Source organism: Nasonia vitripennis, chromosome 5, assembly GCF_009193385.2.
Source record: "Nasonia vitripennis strain AsymCx chromosome 5, Nvit_psr_1.1, whole genome shotgun sequence".
Lineage (NCBI taxonomy): Eukaryota > Metazoa > Arthropoda > Insecta > Hymenoptera > Pteromalidae > Nasonia > Nasonia vitripennis.
Genome location: NC_045761.1, coordinates 20,096,866 through 20,113,507, shown reverse-complemented (window position 1 = coordinate 20,113,507; position 16,642 = coordinate 20,096,866). Strand labels below are relative to the sequence as shown.

Sequence of the window (16,642 nt, the reverse complement as noted above, 5' to 3'; positions counted from 1 at the left end):
ATTTGAAATACTTACATCACGCCAAACGCTGGCTCAGATTCGATTACTTTGTTCAACTTGGTAGAAAATGGAATGAGGTAATAAAAATAAGACAAATTTCGATGAAAAATACATTTTTTAATATAGGATTTAAATAAAAAGTACATTTTTACATCAGCATATATAACTTATTACTATCTTTATTAAAATAAAAGTACAAATATTGAGTAGTTTTAAGGGGAATCCTAATAGAGATCAAAGAATATTATTTTAGATTTATCAATTTCTTAAATTTTTAATCGCTTTCAAGAAAGGGATGAACGCAATTCTTTCGTAATGTTATGCTGCACTTGAACATGATTTACAAATGTAAAAATATTCTCTATCGCGATATAAGATCACGTTTCCTATTTATATCGCTGCATACACGCAAATTACACTTCACGCTACTCCCTTCTCGACTTAACCCTTTGCAATCGCTTGCATGATTGACTCAATCTACGTTTAATATATAAAATATAATTGTACATTAAATCACACAAACGAAATTACTTAATTACTATGTACATAAATTAAATGTCATGGAACAAGCTTTGGATACAATAATTCAAGCTGATTAAATATAGAAAGATATAGATCAATGTAAATTTTTTATTAAAAATCTTGTGGGTTAAGTCGCTGATTTTTTAATTATCTATCTAAATATAATCACGAAAAACTAATTTTACGCAAGTTTTCATTACTTTTCTTTGCCTTTTATATTTTTTTATAATTAATTACAAGTAATTATAATAAGTACTATAAAATTTCAATGTAAAATATGTTATTGTACGATTTAAAATATATAATCTATTACTTTAATTACAGTTCATTATAAAGATTTAAAAGTTGTTCTGCTAGCCATTTACATTTCAATTCAAATGAGTGGTACTTTGAATTAATTCCGACTACAACGCCGTTTCATAAGTTTTGTCACTTTTTCTGTCTTACTTAAAACTACATATTCATTATTCTAAAAATTTGCGAGATTGCAAAATATACAACCCTTTTTTCACGAGTAATCTCAGTCACTGCCTATGACAACCTGCTTGTTGCTTTAGTAGTGACTAGTTGACAATTATAATTCACAATTATTTTTGCTAGAAGAGTTTGTCGAAAACGATATAATCATGCAGAACCATACAAATTTATAAAATAATTTTTCTAGTTTTACATTTGGAAAGAATTGTATTTTAACTTTTCCGAAATATTTTCAACTATACACTTTATTATGCTTTATATAAAAAAAAAAACAACTACTAAATAATATAAATGGAAAAATATTAAGAAATTGTTACATAAATTCATTTTTTTTTATTTCAATATGTAACGTAATCACTAATTAAAACATAACAAAATATCATTTGGTTTTTAGGATTCAAAGTCGTTTACTTACTGTAAACTTTGCGAAAATATCCGAAAAAATCATTGAATTATTATTTTGAGAGTACGTAAAAAGCGACTACACCTGCAAGAAAGCACTTTAGTATGTTTCCGACTAGGAAACTTTTATCTACAATTTATTCTATTAATTTCATTTTTAGCTTAGTTACAAAGGTGAAATACTTGAATATGAATAGTGATTTCAAATCACGATTTGTTATTTAAAATAGTTTTATGTACAATTTTTGAGTCTAAAATAAATTCATCGATATTTTTGAAAAAATATATTCCTTTCCTTACATATACACCGAGTTTTGTACTTGAATTATTTCGTGAAAATTGATACTCATCAATTCGAAGATATCTTTATTATTTTTCGAAACACTATTATTGCCCAGAAATATAAAAAATATTTTTTTCATATAGTTTTACGTAACGCTCATTCAATGAGACAATAAACTCTATGTTCACGTTAATACCATTTGCTTTCATTAATTATCAATACCACACGGAAATATCAGCTTTATTTACAATATATCACATCAAACTATGGCTCAGATTCGACTATTTCACCTCGTGCACTTTACCTTAACAATCAAGTAAACGCTAGTCGTCATACACCTACGTACTCTCAAGGTAGCAATTCATTCTAAAAGTCGCGCCGACCGTCAATATAAAAAATTATCGTGTCTCTCCCAACAAAGTCTCCTAGCAGCGTTTTTCGTTCGCTACTTTTTCCCCTGCTAGTTTATTGCTGCGGTAATATCACGATTCTTTATAGGACCGTATGCTCTCCACAGATAAGGTGAAGAAGGAAAGTAATAAGAAACCCGCAAAGAAAGGGTTTTAGGATGGCATGAGGTACCTTGTATTCTGGGGCAAGATCTCGTTCATGTTAACAGCCTGTTGCGGGAGACCAGATGTATCTCTGAGCACGTGCTCTTTTAAGGCCGAGAAGAGGTTCGAATCTTTCTGCAGGTTTTGTATATGCTGAAGTAGGTGTGTTGTGTCTTGTTTAAGGTTTCCCTCTTTGAGGAAGTTGTTGAGATCTGGCCTAAGAAGCATCGAAGCTGCCGCAGTGGTAGTGACAGTCGGCGTCGAATCCATCATTTGCGGTTGATGTTGTTGCTGTTGCTGTTGTGGTTGATGTTGCTGATGTTGTTGCTGTTGCAGCTCGATATGAACACCGCTTTCTTTTTTAAGTTTGGGCTTTTTTATGCCAAGGTGCGTCTGTGTGTGCTTATTAAGATGGTCCTTGCGCGAAAAGGCTTTTTGGCAAACCTGACAGGAAAAGTTCTTGTCACCCGAGTGGATTACGTAGTGTCTAGTAAGGTGCTCATTGCGCTTGAACGCTTTCTGACAGATTGGGCACTTGTACGGTCGCTCGTCCGAGTGACCACGCATGTGTTGGTCCAGGTGCTCCTTGCGTTTCAACATGGCCCCGCACTCCTTGCACTGGTATTTGCGCTCCTGCAACAAATTGTTATTTTTAACATACATTTCAATTTTCAAATACAGAATGTTTTAAATTTTGTATTACCTCGCCATTGTGTCTAATTGGTTCTTAGTAAAATGAATAAAATTTACCTGCACGTGAATTTGTAAATGTTGCTCTATTTCAGACTTTTGTGCAAATGCAAGATTACACTCGGGACAACAATACAGTGTAGATCCATCAAGAGCTATAGTTATTTTTATTTCCCCAGTTTTTGCTCTGAATTTGATTTTCTTCTCCGGTTTTGTTGTTGGATCAGATTGTGTCGTTTGCTCCATTTTATTATTCTGAGCTTGAGCTTGATTTTGTGTAATATTGTGATTTTCAGTTTGTTCCTCCATGTGAACATTTACGTCACTTGGATTTAATGGAATTATAGAATGTTCATTATTTATATATTGACTATCGTTCTGCAGTTGAGAAGCTTTGTAAATTGGCACATTTGGAATGTTTAAGATATTATTTTGCATTTGGTCGTTTTTCTGCTCATCATCCTTCTCTTTCTTAGTTTGTTCTGATTGCATTTTGATTAACTGTTGCAACGTTATTGGAAGTGTGGTAGACTGTAATTTTTGCAGATATTCTGCCACGGCTAAACTTTGTTGCTGAAGTGTTTGTGAATTTAACTAAAAGAAGAAATTTTAACATTATTAATCATAAGAGTAATCAATGGAAACTTTTTTACTTATTAATCAAAACTTACTGTGTTACTATTTACCTCTTCATTATCATTTTTTAAATGATTTGAATCATTCTTCTCAAAATTATTATCAGTCGGTGGCACATAAACATTTGGAATAATTCTCATAGGCAAATTATGAGACTGAACACTTAAAACTGTGCTATTTTGACTATAGGCTGGAATGTTTATGGTTTGAAAACCTTGCTTCTCACAAAGTTGCATTAACGTATTAGGATCAGGCCAATTTAATAATGTATTTGAGTATTTTGTAGGTGAATTAATCTAAAATAAAACATATTTAAATTATAACATATAAATTACTGAAAGTAGAAATAATATTAGAAAAATGGTGCAAACGTTCAACCGTTAACTCACTAAAATTTGTTTAACATGATTAGGATCTGCTGCAGTTGTGAACACATTTTGAATGGATTGATGATGATCATTCCCACTTGCTGCATAATTCGATGTTGTGACATTTGTGCGTGAAATCTCTGAGAATTGTGGCAGTATGCTCTGTGCATTTTGCTCAGAGAAATTCATCTTTTCAAGTAATGAGCCAAGAGCATAAATCAATCAAATGTGTCCTAAAAAAATATACAGAGAAAACGTTAAAAATAATATAATACTACTGTGCAACCATCAATAAAAAAATACTCCAACTAAGATTAAATGGTCTGACAAAACTAAAAAATCATTCATATTTTGAAAGAAACTGCATGCTTGAAATATATTTTTATTCCATGACCAAAATTTAATTCACGAATAAACAATTTAAAATTAATTGCAAAACTCGCAATTGCAAATTTTCTAAAGTAAAAAATTAATGAATGAAAAAAATTGCATTAACGTAAGAACTCAATTCTTCGCAAATCTTTCAACTAATATATCACCCCAGGCATACGCAAAACCGACTCCAAAACTAACCACACCGAACCTCTACAACGGCGGGTAGTAATTAGCATCAACCACCGCGGGGCCAATTTTTTCGTCATACTCTTCCGAAAAATCTACTCGCACCCCTTTTTCGAAAGCGAAACGAGAATTAAAAAATAATGTAATATATCACTTGTGTGATATAATAATAAAGAAAATCTAAGTAATAAAGCGAGCCGCCAAGAGCAACCCTTGACAAAAATAACCTTAAAGTCCTGTTGTCATAGTGGAAAAAACGCCATTAGGACTGCTGGGCCTATAAGCACGGCGAAAAGCGGCGACGCCGGTGTCCTCGTCAAGCTGCTCCGTTGACTCCTGCACTCGCAGACACAGGCGATAAACTCCGGTCGGCGAAAGCAATGCAAATTGAATTACACACACGCGCCGTCGAGCGGGGGTGAAGCCGAAAAATCGGAATATATATATATATATATATATATCGCTGCGATATGAGAAATCGCCGCCACCGCGCGCGTTGTTTATTAGGCGTCCGCCGCGGCGTAGGTATATGAGCAGATATGAGGCACACGGTGTCTACAGTCTACCTACTCTTGACGAAAACCCGAACAAGATTGAAGAATATAAAGCGCGTGTGGGCATGGAAGGGTGGAATGGATGTAGAGGGGAAAGTCGATGGCGTTGGAGCGAAAGTGGCGCTGCGGTCGGAGATACTAGCGCCAGCTGGAAGAGCGCGTCGCGACTCACGCGAGAAACATTTTTAAATTTAAACAATAAATTATAAAATAATAAATATCTGATGAGGATTGTTCATATTGATATTGATGCGTTTTTTAGGGTACAAGATAAGTAAATAAAATACCAGTATTATAAATTAGACGCTCTTGTTTGTTTATTAATACAAATGTTTTTACAGTAAAATTATACAACAATAAGTATGTGAAATATGATTTTTTTTCTTAATATTATATAGAAAGTAATATAGAAGTGTAAAAATGTATCTTATAGATGTTTCATTTATTTACATGCTTTGGACACAAAAGTCCTATCCAAAAGAAACAATTTTGTGTATTATCACATATTTGTGCTTCTTGAATTCAATTCGTGGCATAATGTAAATAAAATATACATTAACAGCTTCAGTAATAGTCCAGTTGATGCATATAATGAAGATCAAAATCAATAAAACTTGCGCGAATAACTTTAAAATTTTTACCAATTTATTTATTCTATTTGCAAGTCAAATTAAAATTAACTGCATCAAATATACTATTACAGTATAGCAGTTATAATATTCGATTGTCCAGTGGTCTTCAAAATTTGCACATAGTTGAGACCAGCTTTTGTACCTATTTACATGCCAAACCATTTTTGTTTCAATGTTGGTGGTAGTTTTTCGGATAAAGAAGTTGGATTAACTTCAACTGCCACCATTTCACTACTACTAATCCAGTCCAAGTATACTAAATGCTGAAAATGAAATATTTAGTTAATTAAAAGCAACTTTCATATACATAAAATATCAGAGAATTGATAAAATACATTGATGAGTACCTTATACTTCTTTACAACTTGAATTGCGTGTTGTGAATGAGAGCTAGAACCTGTACTGCTTTCTTCTCTGCAATCACTATTTTCAAGTTTGGGTATTTTTGCTGTTGAATTTGGAAGATCACTGCACTTGTTGATCACAAAGACTGTTGTGTCATCATGTACAATTATAATATTCTCATTATTTCCGTCAAAACTGATGTTAGTTATAGGGAAATGCCTTGCTAACCATTGAGTTGGTAAACGACCTTGCAAATTTTTTGAAAATTCCGTATATTTCCGCCTAGGAATACTATATTCTATTATCTAGAACAAAAATATTTTGTATGTATTACTAACAAATAATATTAAGAAATAGAATTTTAAAGATAATTCATCGTGATTATTACCTTATGATCAGAGTACACAACAACTAGATTATTGGTATTATTTTGAACAGCCATAGCTGTTGGAGGACAGCTGTACTTGGGTAGAGGCCATGAATTTGGAGGACCTGCACTCAGGTCATCTTGAATATTATATATAACTATATGACTGTCACAATCAGAAATAACAAGATATTTATCATCAGGTGAAAAACACACAAGTCCAACATTCTTAATTTGTTCATTATCTGTTATAAAAGATCCATGATAAGTTAAATAATACTCTTGGTTGACTTTGTATAAAGTTACAACATTTCCATTTCCTTCATTATTCACCGTAACAAAAAATTTATCATTTGGACTGAAAAGCATTTTTTGTACCCTCTTTTTAGGTACATCACTGTGTTGCTTAGAAAGTTCTGCAATGCCATCAGTCACATTAAAACTAAATACTCTAAGAAGACTTTCAGTTGAATACACGATAACTCTTGCATCCTTAGTTGTAGCACAACATATAATATTTTCATCTGATTTACTCTTCAGCTGTAAAAGTTTTGCAGGTTCTTTTTTTAATTCATGTAGATAACCAGGTTGTTTAACATCTTGAGTATTTTTTACAGCCATTCCAAGTTTCCAAATTTCCAGATAATTGTGATATCTCAGCAATATACTTCTTGATTTAGGACATGCATGAACACAGGGAGGTTGAAGTAATGGTGGATACTTGACTAAAATTTTAGGCGGATAACTTGATTGTGCCAAGTAACCATCTACTCCAGCAGAATATAGTTTACCATTTGCTTCTATTAGAGCCCTCACATCATGTATATGCAATCTTCTTTCAATGCCCCTCACCCACTGTGCCCTTCCAGTAGATTTAACAACTACTTTGGAAAATGTACGTATGACAGGATCAACACCGGCACAATATATCATTTTTTTATCATGTGACATAGTAACCGCAAGTATATCAGCAGCATGACTGTCATGAGATTCTATTAGAGTACCCATATTGGAATCCCAAACAGACAAAGTACCTCGAGAATCACCTGATATTATCATATTGTCATTGCTCACTGCTAAGCACCAAACTATTGTTTCTTTTTTAGCATCTTTCCTAGCAGTTATCATTTTGTGAATTGCATGACCAGAAGATGCATTCCACACTCTTACAGTATCTACAGAACCACTGAAAATCATTTCCCCAGTGTTATCCCATTTTATACACAATATTCTTCCCTTTTGCTTGTCAAAGATTTTTTCATACATCAGTGATTCATCTGTTATAAAGAAAGTGTTGATGTAACCATCTTCTGTTCCAACAGCCAAATGTGTTTGGTCTCGATTAATATCCATGCACCAAGCTGCACCACCTGTTACTGTGACTTCATTTTTTATACTTAAAGTTGTTAGATCGTATTCTGTGATCATACCACGAAGACCACATGTGAATAACCTGGAGCCAATCCATAATATGGCTTCAATAGAGTTCTCTGCTTGTCCAGCAATACTTGATTCAATGAAGGGCGCATTTCCAATATTCCAAATTTCTATCGAATTATCACTTCTGTAAAAATAAATTGTTTGAATTTAGTACAAATCTTTAATGATAAATAACATAGAACAAGACAGTTGATATAGAAAAATATTGATAATACCCAAAAAAGAATTTTTAATAAGAGTTTATAAATAATTTCTTTACTTTTTATTTAAATAAAATAAACAATAAAAAATTTAAGATTTTATTAAAGAAAAAGAACAAGATGTATTAAAGCCTATAAAAAAATTAACAGTACGTAAATCGTTTCGGTATACTTGGAAAAAGAATAAGTCATGTAACATATAAGTTTATTTAACAAAATAATAAAAAATATAATAAAGTCAAACTAACCTTGCTAGAGCTAATTTCTTACTGTTGGGTTCATAAGAAAAGCATGTTACTGATTTTGGTTCCAAGTTATAGAAACGAACGTTATGTATTTTGCACGACATTTTTATGAAAAATTGTTGCTGAAAATACGTTTTTGTTTACAAACTTTTAAAAAATACAATCGCATGTTCAGCACGTGGGTTAATGAACAACGCGGCACAAAAACGTTTATAAGGTAAGGTTGGTTCAGGGTAGTAGATTCCCTTGAAAACTTCTTTATCATATGAGCACATCTGCACTACGCCATAGATATATAAGTATACATATATGGGTATTCTATGCGATTACTTATCGTATAAAAGATACTTCGATATCGGATAAAATATAAATAAAAAGGTTGTTAAAACAAACATACTTTATTTAAATTGTAAACTTTAAATTACAAATACTTTACATCCATTCAAATTATGTATTAGTTGAATATCTTGTAGTCTTTGAGTGTTTAAATAAATGTAAATTGACAAAAGATATTAATTAATATCGTTGTTAGACATATTTTCACATATATTTGTAGTATCATGTAGAAATTGTATATTCCATCGAACTTGTAGAAAAGCTTAAAAACAATAATATATTTTTACGCATGTATATATACATCAAAAACAGATGATACTCATCAGGGAATACTTTTATACATTATTTATCTTGAGAGAAATAAATATTTGTTAGCTAAAACAATCATTTAGGCCCAGTGGTCCTCTGAGCGTCCAAATTTGTATGTCAATGATCCCAAAAAGATAAATACATTTTGCAAGAACAAACCGACTCCAGGCCAATGATGTTGCACATCTACGAACAGGAAGTTTGAAGCATAAAATAGGGGTATGGAGAATCAATGAGTAGTCAATAAGAATAATCATAAAAACCACTTATAAGATAAGATTAAAGAATTACTGACCAGCGGCAACAAAGTCAGCAAACAGAATCCAGCAAGCTGCAATGACAGCAGCAAAACCCATGACAAGCCCAATGAAGAGCCAACCTCTGGCTCCTCTAGGTCCTAGGCAACCACCATTGTAAGCATCACCTCTAATTTGGGCATTAGTCACTGAATTAACCCTGTAATAGTAAATAAAAAATAAGCATTACTGTAACATGGTTTGTGACTTTCATTCATTATAATATAATATCATTTGACTTACATTAATAATGACATGGTTCCAAAAATACCACATACGTGGTAAGCATTTGACATTTCTAGTGGATACTTTGCATGAGCATCAATTATGAACCACCATCCCAAGAAGAACTGAAATATGAAGATTGAAAATTATCTTTAAAAGATTCCACATTTACATAATTTTTGCAAAAATTCAAGCATTGATACAGAATTTCAAAAAATTTCAAGAAAGAAAGCTTATCTAAAACTAACCTCAATGCAAATTTTAAAATAAATTTTGTATAAAACGTAAAAAAAACCATGCTCTAGCAAAGATAAAAAAATAAAATCTGCAATGACCAGCAAAATCTAAAAATTGCTCTTTCATCACAAAGGAAGAAAGCATCAAAAAAAGCAAACAAACTCGTTACTAACAAAGGTTCCAGCTAGCATCGAAGCCAGGGCATTCCTCTTCTCGCCGCTTTCAAACCACACGCAGCTCGGGATTTGGATGTTTTCTAAGCACGATGCCATTTTGCTTCTTTACCGTGAAGGAAATCGAAATAATTTTTAACTTCAAAAGCTTGTCAACAAGTAGTGACAGCTTCTTCCCTCCCTATTAGTATAAGAACAAGGCACACACAAGACACAACACGACGAACATCGGTCGGCCATAAACAACTTTTCCAGGTTACATCAGAGCTGACTACCAATGGTTGAATTCGAGATTTGAAAACGGAGGCATATAGCAGAACACTCTAGCGAATTAATCCTGAAGCAGAAAACAATGTTTCAAGTTTATTAATGTTTTTATTTAATTAAAAAAAAGTGAAGGATTTTAGAAATTCATCAACAATTGAAAATTAATGATAATGACTGCAATATTCCAATTTTACTTGCACGCTTTTTATTTTTTAGATTTATATATAATTCAGGTTCAAGCAAAAATGGCAACACTGGAGTCTAGAATTGGATATGCGGCGAAAACGCAGCCAAACACGTGCATCCAACTCTGAGTCTGGCCTCTGCTCTGCCACTGCTATAATAGTGTAAACACTGTAAATACGACGAATTAGATCAATACATTTTGCTCCAAAAAAAAGTTTAGCACAAAATAAACTAAATAAGTATTGCATACAGTTATGAGTGATATAATCGACATCGGGTTTGCCGAAGAATGCGAATCGTGGAGGCTGGCAAGTCGATTTTTTCCAAGTAAAATAGGCGGTAAACCGGCATGGCTGGACTTGAAAAATATACCAGACGCAACACAACTTGCTTGTGAATATTGCGGGAATCCTTGTATGTTTTTGTGCCAAGTTTATGCACCATATGAAGAAGATGATAAGGCTTTTCACAGAACACTGTACGTGTTCATTTGTAAAAATGCAGACTGTTGTAAAGAAAACTGCAATGGTAACATTAAAGTTTTGCGATCACAATTGAAGCGAGTCAATGAATTTTATCCTCCAGATCCTCCCATAGAGGAGAAGGATTGGAGAACCGATATATGTAAGTTGACCAGAATTTATTAGTACAGTTTTCGTCTTGAACAATGATTGAAAGCTTCAATGTGTTTTGTAGGTACAGAAAAGTGGTCAAAAACATGTAGCATTTGTGGTATATTTTCGTCTAGTCATTGTGCAAAGTGTAAACAAGTCAATTACTGCTGTCGATTGCATCAAGTCTGGGATTGGAAGAATAGTCACAAAAACTTGTGTGGCAAGGAACAGTCTTCAGAGAACGAAAAATTTCTGTTCCCACAGTTTGAGCTTGTAACTGAAAAAGAAGAGTATAACCCATCGAATGAGGATTCTGTCACCGCAGAAGAGGAACTTCAAAAGTTCGAAGAACTAGTAAAAACTGGACAGGCAGGTACTCTTCAGTCAGAAAAAGATATTGATGATGATTTGCTGAAAATGGCAAGTGACATTGAAGACAAAACATTCTCTAAATTTAGAAAAAGAATAAAAGGTGAACCGGAACAAGTCTTGAGGTATGAATATTTGTATTACAAATTTTTATGATACACATGTAAACTTATGACTATTTTTTTCAATAGGTATAACAGAGGAGGCAGTCCATTGTTTATTTCATCAAGTCATCAGCCTGAAAGCATCCCAAAGTGTGAAGAGTGTGGAGGTGACAGACAGTTTGAGTTTCAAATAATGCCACAGCTTTTAGTTTATTTGAAAGTAGATAATATTTTGGAAAGCATTGATTGGGGAATTATGGCAATCTATACTTGCAAAAATTCTTGTACACCTAAAACTAAATATGTGCAAGAATATGTATGGAAGCAGGATATTATAAAGGAAAATTCAATAGATTCACCAAATGCAGACCAATAAAATTGTTTATAAAAAAATGATTTATTATTAATATCTTAACAGCGATATACATTCATGAATTTGTGAAAAACATGGTTAAGCACTTATAAAATTTTATTTTAACAATGAACAATATTTGTCAAAATAAGTATTTTGAGATGTCTCAAAATTACGATTTATTAAATTGGTAGAAAAATATGTTTTTTATATAAAAATATTATTTAAGTTTTTATAAAAAAAAAATTAAAGCCATTTTTACTTGCATGTTTTATAGAAAATTTGAATATGATTTTTATTATGTAGACCCTGATGTTTCATTATCTGATAAGAGAACAGCGCTTTCAGTACAATATTTTCTAAAACTCCTTAATTGAAGTTTGGTAACAGCCTTTGTAATATTCTGAGAATGATCCACAGGATCTTGAATGCACATTGGCGAATCAAATCGGAAAAATTCGATTTCACCATCAATAACTTGTCTTTTATAATTTTTCATTTCTTCTGGTAACTCTATGGTTTCATAAAAATAATGCTTACTTATTGATTCACCTATAAGTGGGCAAACTACGTTAAACTGATAATCAAATGTCCCATAGTATAAGAAAAATCCTTGTAATATATCTTTGAATGCAAAATTGGTAGTTGAAATCTCAGCAGTATTCAGAGTAGCACATTCCCAACCTTAAGGGAAAAATATATATAATTTTAAAAGTAAGTAATAAACTATAAAACATATAATAAATTATAAAATCTTGTAATAATTACCAGCAACAGTAAGGGATGAATTTGATTTTTTAATAAGTTGCGATACGGTTGGTACAATTTTTTCTCTTTGCAGATAAAAAATAACAAACCATGATAGCGCATAAGTGTTAATACCAGTTGAGCCTGCTAGTTGACAATAATGTAACCACTTCTTGAGGAATAATATTAATTGACGGCAAATAGAAAATGAAATATTGTAATATCTGCAACATTAAATTTAAAAATGTATAAGTATATTTTTTTTTTAACAATTGAAGATATCATGCCAATAATGAAATTAGCTTACTTGATGAGTTTAGATTTTTCCACGCTGAGTCCATTCATAAAAGAAATATCACATTTACGATTCGTAAATATATGTCTTAATTTTAATATAGGTACTCTTGAGTCTACCAGCACTTCATCTATAATCCAGTTATATTGGTCAGCTTCAAAAATCTCCAATACTGAATTCAAGTATACTTCACTTTGCTCTTTTGATCTAGCATAATGGTAATTATTTTCACAATCTAGAAAAATGTCCACATCACTATCAAGAAATCCCTGATGAGATAGTCTTGATCCATGAAGGTAAGCTTTGGCTTTTGGATATATAGGTTTCACATATTCTTCAATTGTCCTAAGCAATTCAGATACTTTATCTTTACCTGAGTTTATTGTTTTATTTGATTCATTTAATAAATTACTAACTGTCAAATCGGGTTTATTCAGTAATTCTATTACTAGTTTTGGCATTTCAGGAACCATAAGTTCGTTACTTATTAAAAACCGTTTATGAAAATTATTAAGACAATGTTTACTGTAAAAGTCTGGTTTTCCATACCAACATGTAACACATACTGGACATATACCAAATTTCATTGTCATATCAGCAAAACGAGCATTATTATTCTCATGTTCCTTTGATTCTAGATGTGCTATAAAATCAAATTCTACTTTGAATCGTTTGTTACATATGTTACAAACATAGACATGTACGTAGTACCACAAATTTTTGGATATAGCAATTATTTCTTGAAACGTTATTTTTGAATAACTATAACAATAAAGGCTTCTCAGAATATGACTTTCTGAACTTATATGATTGATGATAACATCGTCTTTTACATATCCATACGTTCCACAAGCATAACAAAAAATCGAATTGTTTGGATATTTGACAACATAAAATTGAAACAAATTTAAATCAGTTAAGGGTTCTCGAGAACAAACGTTTTCCATATCACACAAGTTTTTAACGTGTTCATCACAATGTAGATGATCATACAAATAACAATTGAAAAATTTGCACTGGCAGGGAATGCAAACTCGTTTTTCTGAATTAAAAGGAACAGTTAAATTTATGGCTGTTTGTAGTAATTGTATTGCTTTATCATTCATATGATAAATGTTGGAAAGTCCAGGTTTAATACACAGTTCAATAAATTTAGATGCATTTGCAACTTTGTTTTTATCCAAACTGTAGCCAGAGGTAAGATCACCTTTTTTATTTCGTTTAGATATTTTATTGTCAATAGATTTTCTTGGATTAATGTTATCTAAGTCAAAATCAATCAATTCATTTAGTTCATCGTTAATCAATAGATTGGATTTGTATGATTGCAGAAAACTGAAATTTTCAAAATCAGCTGACTTTGATGATACATTTTTATCAAATGCAGGAGCTGTATTATGCCCTACTATTGTATTTTTGAAAGTCATTGAATAATGTGGTTCCCCTAAATTCTTTGATTTGGCAACTTTCAAATTATTCTGGTGACGAAAACCTGAAATATGGGTATACAATTTTTTTAAAGAAGTTATTGAGCGGCCACAAATGCTACAGTCATATTTCTCTATATCCTCCTGTGTAACAAAATTTTCATTCAGAATTTGAATATCTGTTTTCAAACCATTTCCAAACAGTTTTTTGTATGTGGTACCATTTTTTCTTTTTGAAATAATATTCTTCATTGTTTTAGATAGTTCATAAGAACAAACCATTGTATTTCTTGAAGGAAATGGTAAATGTTCAATAACATCGTCATTTACAGTTTGCAGGCATAATTGGCAGTAAAATTTGTTTTTTTGTAAACTATTATTGATTTCTCTAGTTTGCATAACTTGTTTGAAAATTCTCATTTTGTACTTGTGTTCCTCTTCATGTAAATGTTTAAAAAGCTGTTCTAAAGTATTAAAGGATACATCTAAACATATAAAGCATGTAAACAGATTTAGACTAGTATGATCGATTACAAATATTTCAGAATTATTTTTCATTTTTTTATTTCTGTATTTCATTAATTTCTGACAGTGCTTTTCTTGATGAATATGTAAATTTATATCTGGTTCTTGAAACATTACTTGGCACGGTTCACAAAATATTTTAATTACCAAATTGATAATGTGACTACTGTTGTAGCTTTTTAGTATAACATCTTCTAATATTTGATTTGTACTATCATCTAAGAAATTTAAATTGTTATCAACATTACGAATAGAAGAAAAATGTTTTATTACATCTATGTGTTTTTGAAGTTCTAAATGTCTTGCTAATTCTTTTTCAGAATGCATTATTGTTCTACAAAATAGGCAATTTATTATTATCTGGTCTTCTTTTAATTTAAATTGTATAATGTCATCTAAACTGTATTTTTTATGTAAGTGTAACATACAATGACATTTTAAAATATTTTGATTGTCTAAGGTTATTTTACAAGAAGAGCAATAGTAAACTTTATGGAAAGGTGATTCCCCTTTTTTAGCTTGTTGCTCTGGTAAGTAAGAAATAACCTCTTTCTGTTCAACAACTGTATATCCCTCAGGACAAGTACTTTGGCCTTTTGTATAAACATTATTGTTGTTATAAGAAATATCTAAATTTGTTGGTATAAATAATGCAAAAATACTTTCAAAAATACCAGCTACAACATTGCATATGACGTTGCTGAAAGAGTTATCAAAATTTTTATCAATCCATTAAATAACTATCATTATTTTATAAAAATCATACTTACCCCATTTTACTTAGCAAGGCTTAAAAACTTATCTTGGTAAAGAGTAAAGCATCTATAAAAATATGAGTAACAAAACTTTCTTCTTTGTCTTACCAATTTCTTTAGCGATAAAAAAATTACTATTACTTTTGAAAAATCTATAAACTAAACATCACAAATGATTCGTGATTTACACTTTAGTTGGTATAATGATGAAACAACACGTTTTTTTTCATATAAGTGCTTCTTAATCGAAATCGGATGCGCATGCATATACGATTTCATTTAGCAATACGTGTTCTTTTCTCCACCATAATGCAATCTCGGCAATCTGACAGTAACGTCTGTAAAATGTTGCTTTGGACATAACGTGTACTTGTGCAGCCCTTTTTTTTGCGATTTCTACTTATATATTTTGGTTATATGTATATATGAATGAGAAGAAACAAAAACTATACTATAATGTAAAACAAACTAGAAAAGTTTATAAGTTATTAAAATATCAATCGTCTCGGCGTTCCGGCTAGTCTCGGTTTCGGTGTAAATACTATATACTAACTATAGAAAAATAAACACTGCGATGGCTGACAAGCTACTGTACACGGAAAAACTTTTTGCACTCTGGGTAGTCCGAAACTCTTGGAGTCTATAAGAGATTCCACTTTTGGACCTCTGGGGCCCCCATTCTGGCATGCAGGCCGAGACGGGCCGAGATGCAGGCTTCCCCCACCACCTTTTTCTTCGCGTGCATAAACACGCTCGCGTGCTAGGGTTATGGCTTACATTAGGGAATTGCACAGAGCTTCCAAAATAATATAGCGTAGAGTCAAAACCGCGTCGTGAGGACTCCAAATAAATTATGTGTATAATTTTTAGAGTTCCCAGGGTACCAAAAATGTTTCCGTGTAGAGCTGATGCAAATGCAATGCGCATTCATTGACATTCAGTAGGTTGTAGCATGTTTGAAAACATGTGTATATATATATATATATATATATATATATATAGGTCACGTGTGTTCTTTCATCTGGCGGTAATTTTAAACTTCATTCTTATTTTGAGTTTTACACAGCTTCGCATATTATAATTCTCAAATAGAACTGTACACTTATTGTTCAGAAGATTATAATTAATATATACATACATCAGCAAGTA

At 31.7% G+C, this 16,642-nt stretch overlaps 5 protein-coding genes across 6 annotated transcripts; 1 reads left to right on the top strand and 4 right to left on the bottom strand.

The window, feature by feature from the left end:
• Positions 1-101: 101 nt before the first annotated feature.
• On the bottom strand, positions 102-5,099 carry LOC100119879 (zinc finger protein 836). Of its 2 annotated transcripts, none has more exons than XM_008208024.4 (5): positions 4,721-5,099; positions 3,954-4,165; positions 3,600-3,860; positions 2,989-3,522; positions 102-2,871 (listed from the first exon to the last, which is right to left on the bottom strand). In XM_008208024.4, exons 2-5 carry the CDS (start codon positions 4,119-4,121, stop codon positions 2,248-2,250), a joined length of 1,587 nt encoding a protein of 528 aa, XP_008206246.1. In that variant the 5' UTR covers positions 4,122-4,165; positions 4,721-5,099; the 3' UTR covers positions 102-2,247. The 2 variants fall into 2 exon arrangements, with proteins under 2 accessions (XP_008206246.1, XP_001603585.2); XM_001603535.6 differs by having other exon boundaries at positions 3,615-3,860.
• A 243-nt stretch (positions 5,100-5,342) lies between these two features.
• LOC100119913 (U3 small nucleolar RNA-associated protein 4 homolog) lies at positions 5,343-8,496 on the bottom strand. Its single transcript, XM_001603564.5, has 4 exons — positions 8,280-8,496; positions 6,413-7,955; positions 6,027-6,329; positions 5,343-5,942 (listed from the first exon to the last, which is right to left on the bottom strand). The coding sequence occupies exons 1-4, from the start codon at positions 8,378-8,380 to the stop codon at positions 5,826-5,828; spliced, it is 2,064 nt and encodes a 687-aa protein (XP_001603614.1). The 5' UTR covers positions 8,381-8,496; the 3' UTR covers positions 5,343-5,825.
• Positions 8,497-8,655: 159 nt separating this feature from the next.
• Positions 8,656-10,149, bottom strand: LOC100117505 (transmembrane protein 50A). Its single transcript, XM_001601936.6, has 4 exons — positions 9,853-10,149; positions 9,461-9,567; positions 9,217-9,377; positions 8,656-9,107 (listed from the first exon to the last, which is right to left on the bottom strand). Exons 1-4 carry the CDS (start codon positions 9,949-9,951, stop codon positions 9,001-9,003), a joined length of 474 nt encoding a protein of 157 aa, XP_001601986.1. The 5' UTR covers positions 9,952-10,149; the 3' UTR covers positions 8,656-9,000.
• A 285-nt stretch (positions 10,150-10,434) lies between these two features.
• On the top strand, positions 10,435-11,785 carry LOC100119943 (programmed cell death protein 2). The gene is made up of 3 exons (XM_016986030.3): positions 10,435-10,929; positions 11,002-11,413; positions 11,480-11,785. The coding sequence occupies exons 1-3, from the start codon at positions 10,560-10,562 to the stop codon at positions 11,766-11,768; spliced, it is 1,071 nt and encodes a 356-aa protein (XP_016841519.1). The 5' UTR covers positions 10,435-10,559; the 3' UTR covers positions 11,769-11,785.
• Positions 11,786-11,843: 58 nt separating this feature from the next.
• LOC100679881 lies at positions 11,844-16,439 on the bottom strand. The gene is made up of 4 exons (XM_008208054.4): positions 15,509-16,439; positions 12,799-15,438; positions 12,513-12,715; positions 11,844-12,428 (listed from the first exon to the last, which is right to left on the bottom strand). Exons 1-4 carry the CDS (start codon positions 15,511-15,513, stop codon positions 12,043-12,045), a joined length of 3,234 nt encoding a protein of 1,077 aa, XP_008206276.1. The 5' UTR covers positions 15,514-16,439; the 3' UTR covers positions 11,844-12,042.
• Between the last annotated feature and the right edge of the window lie 203 nt (positions 16,440-16,642).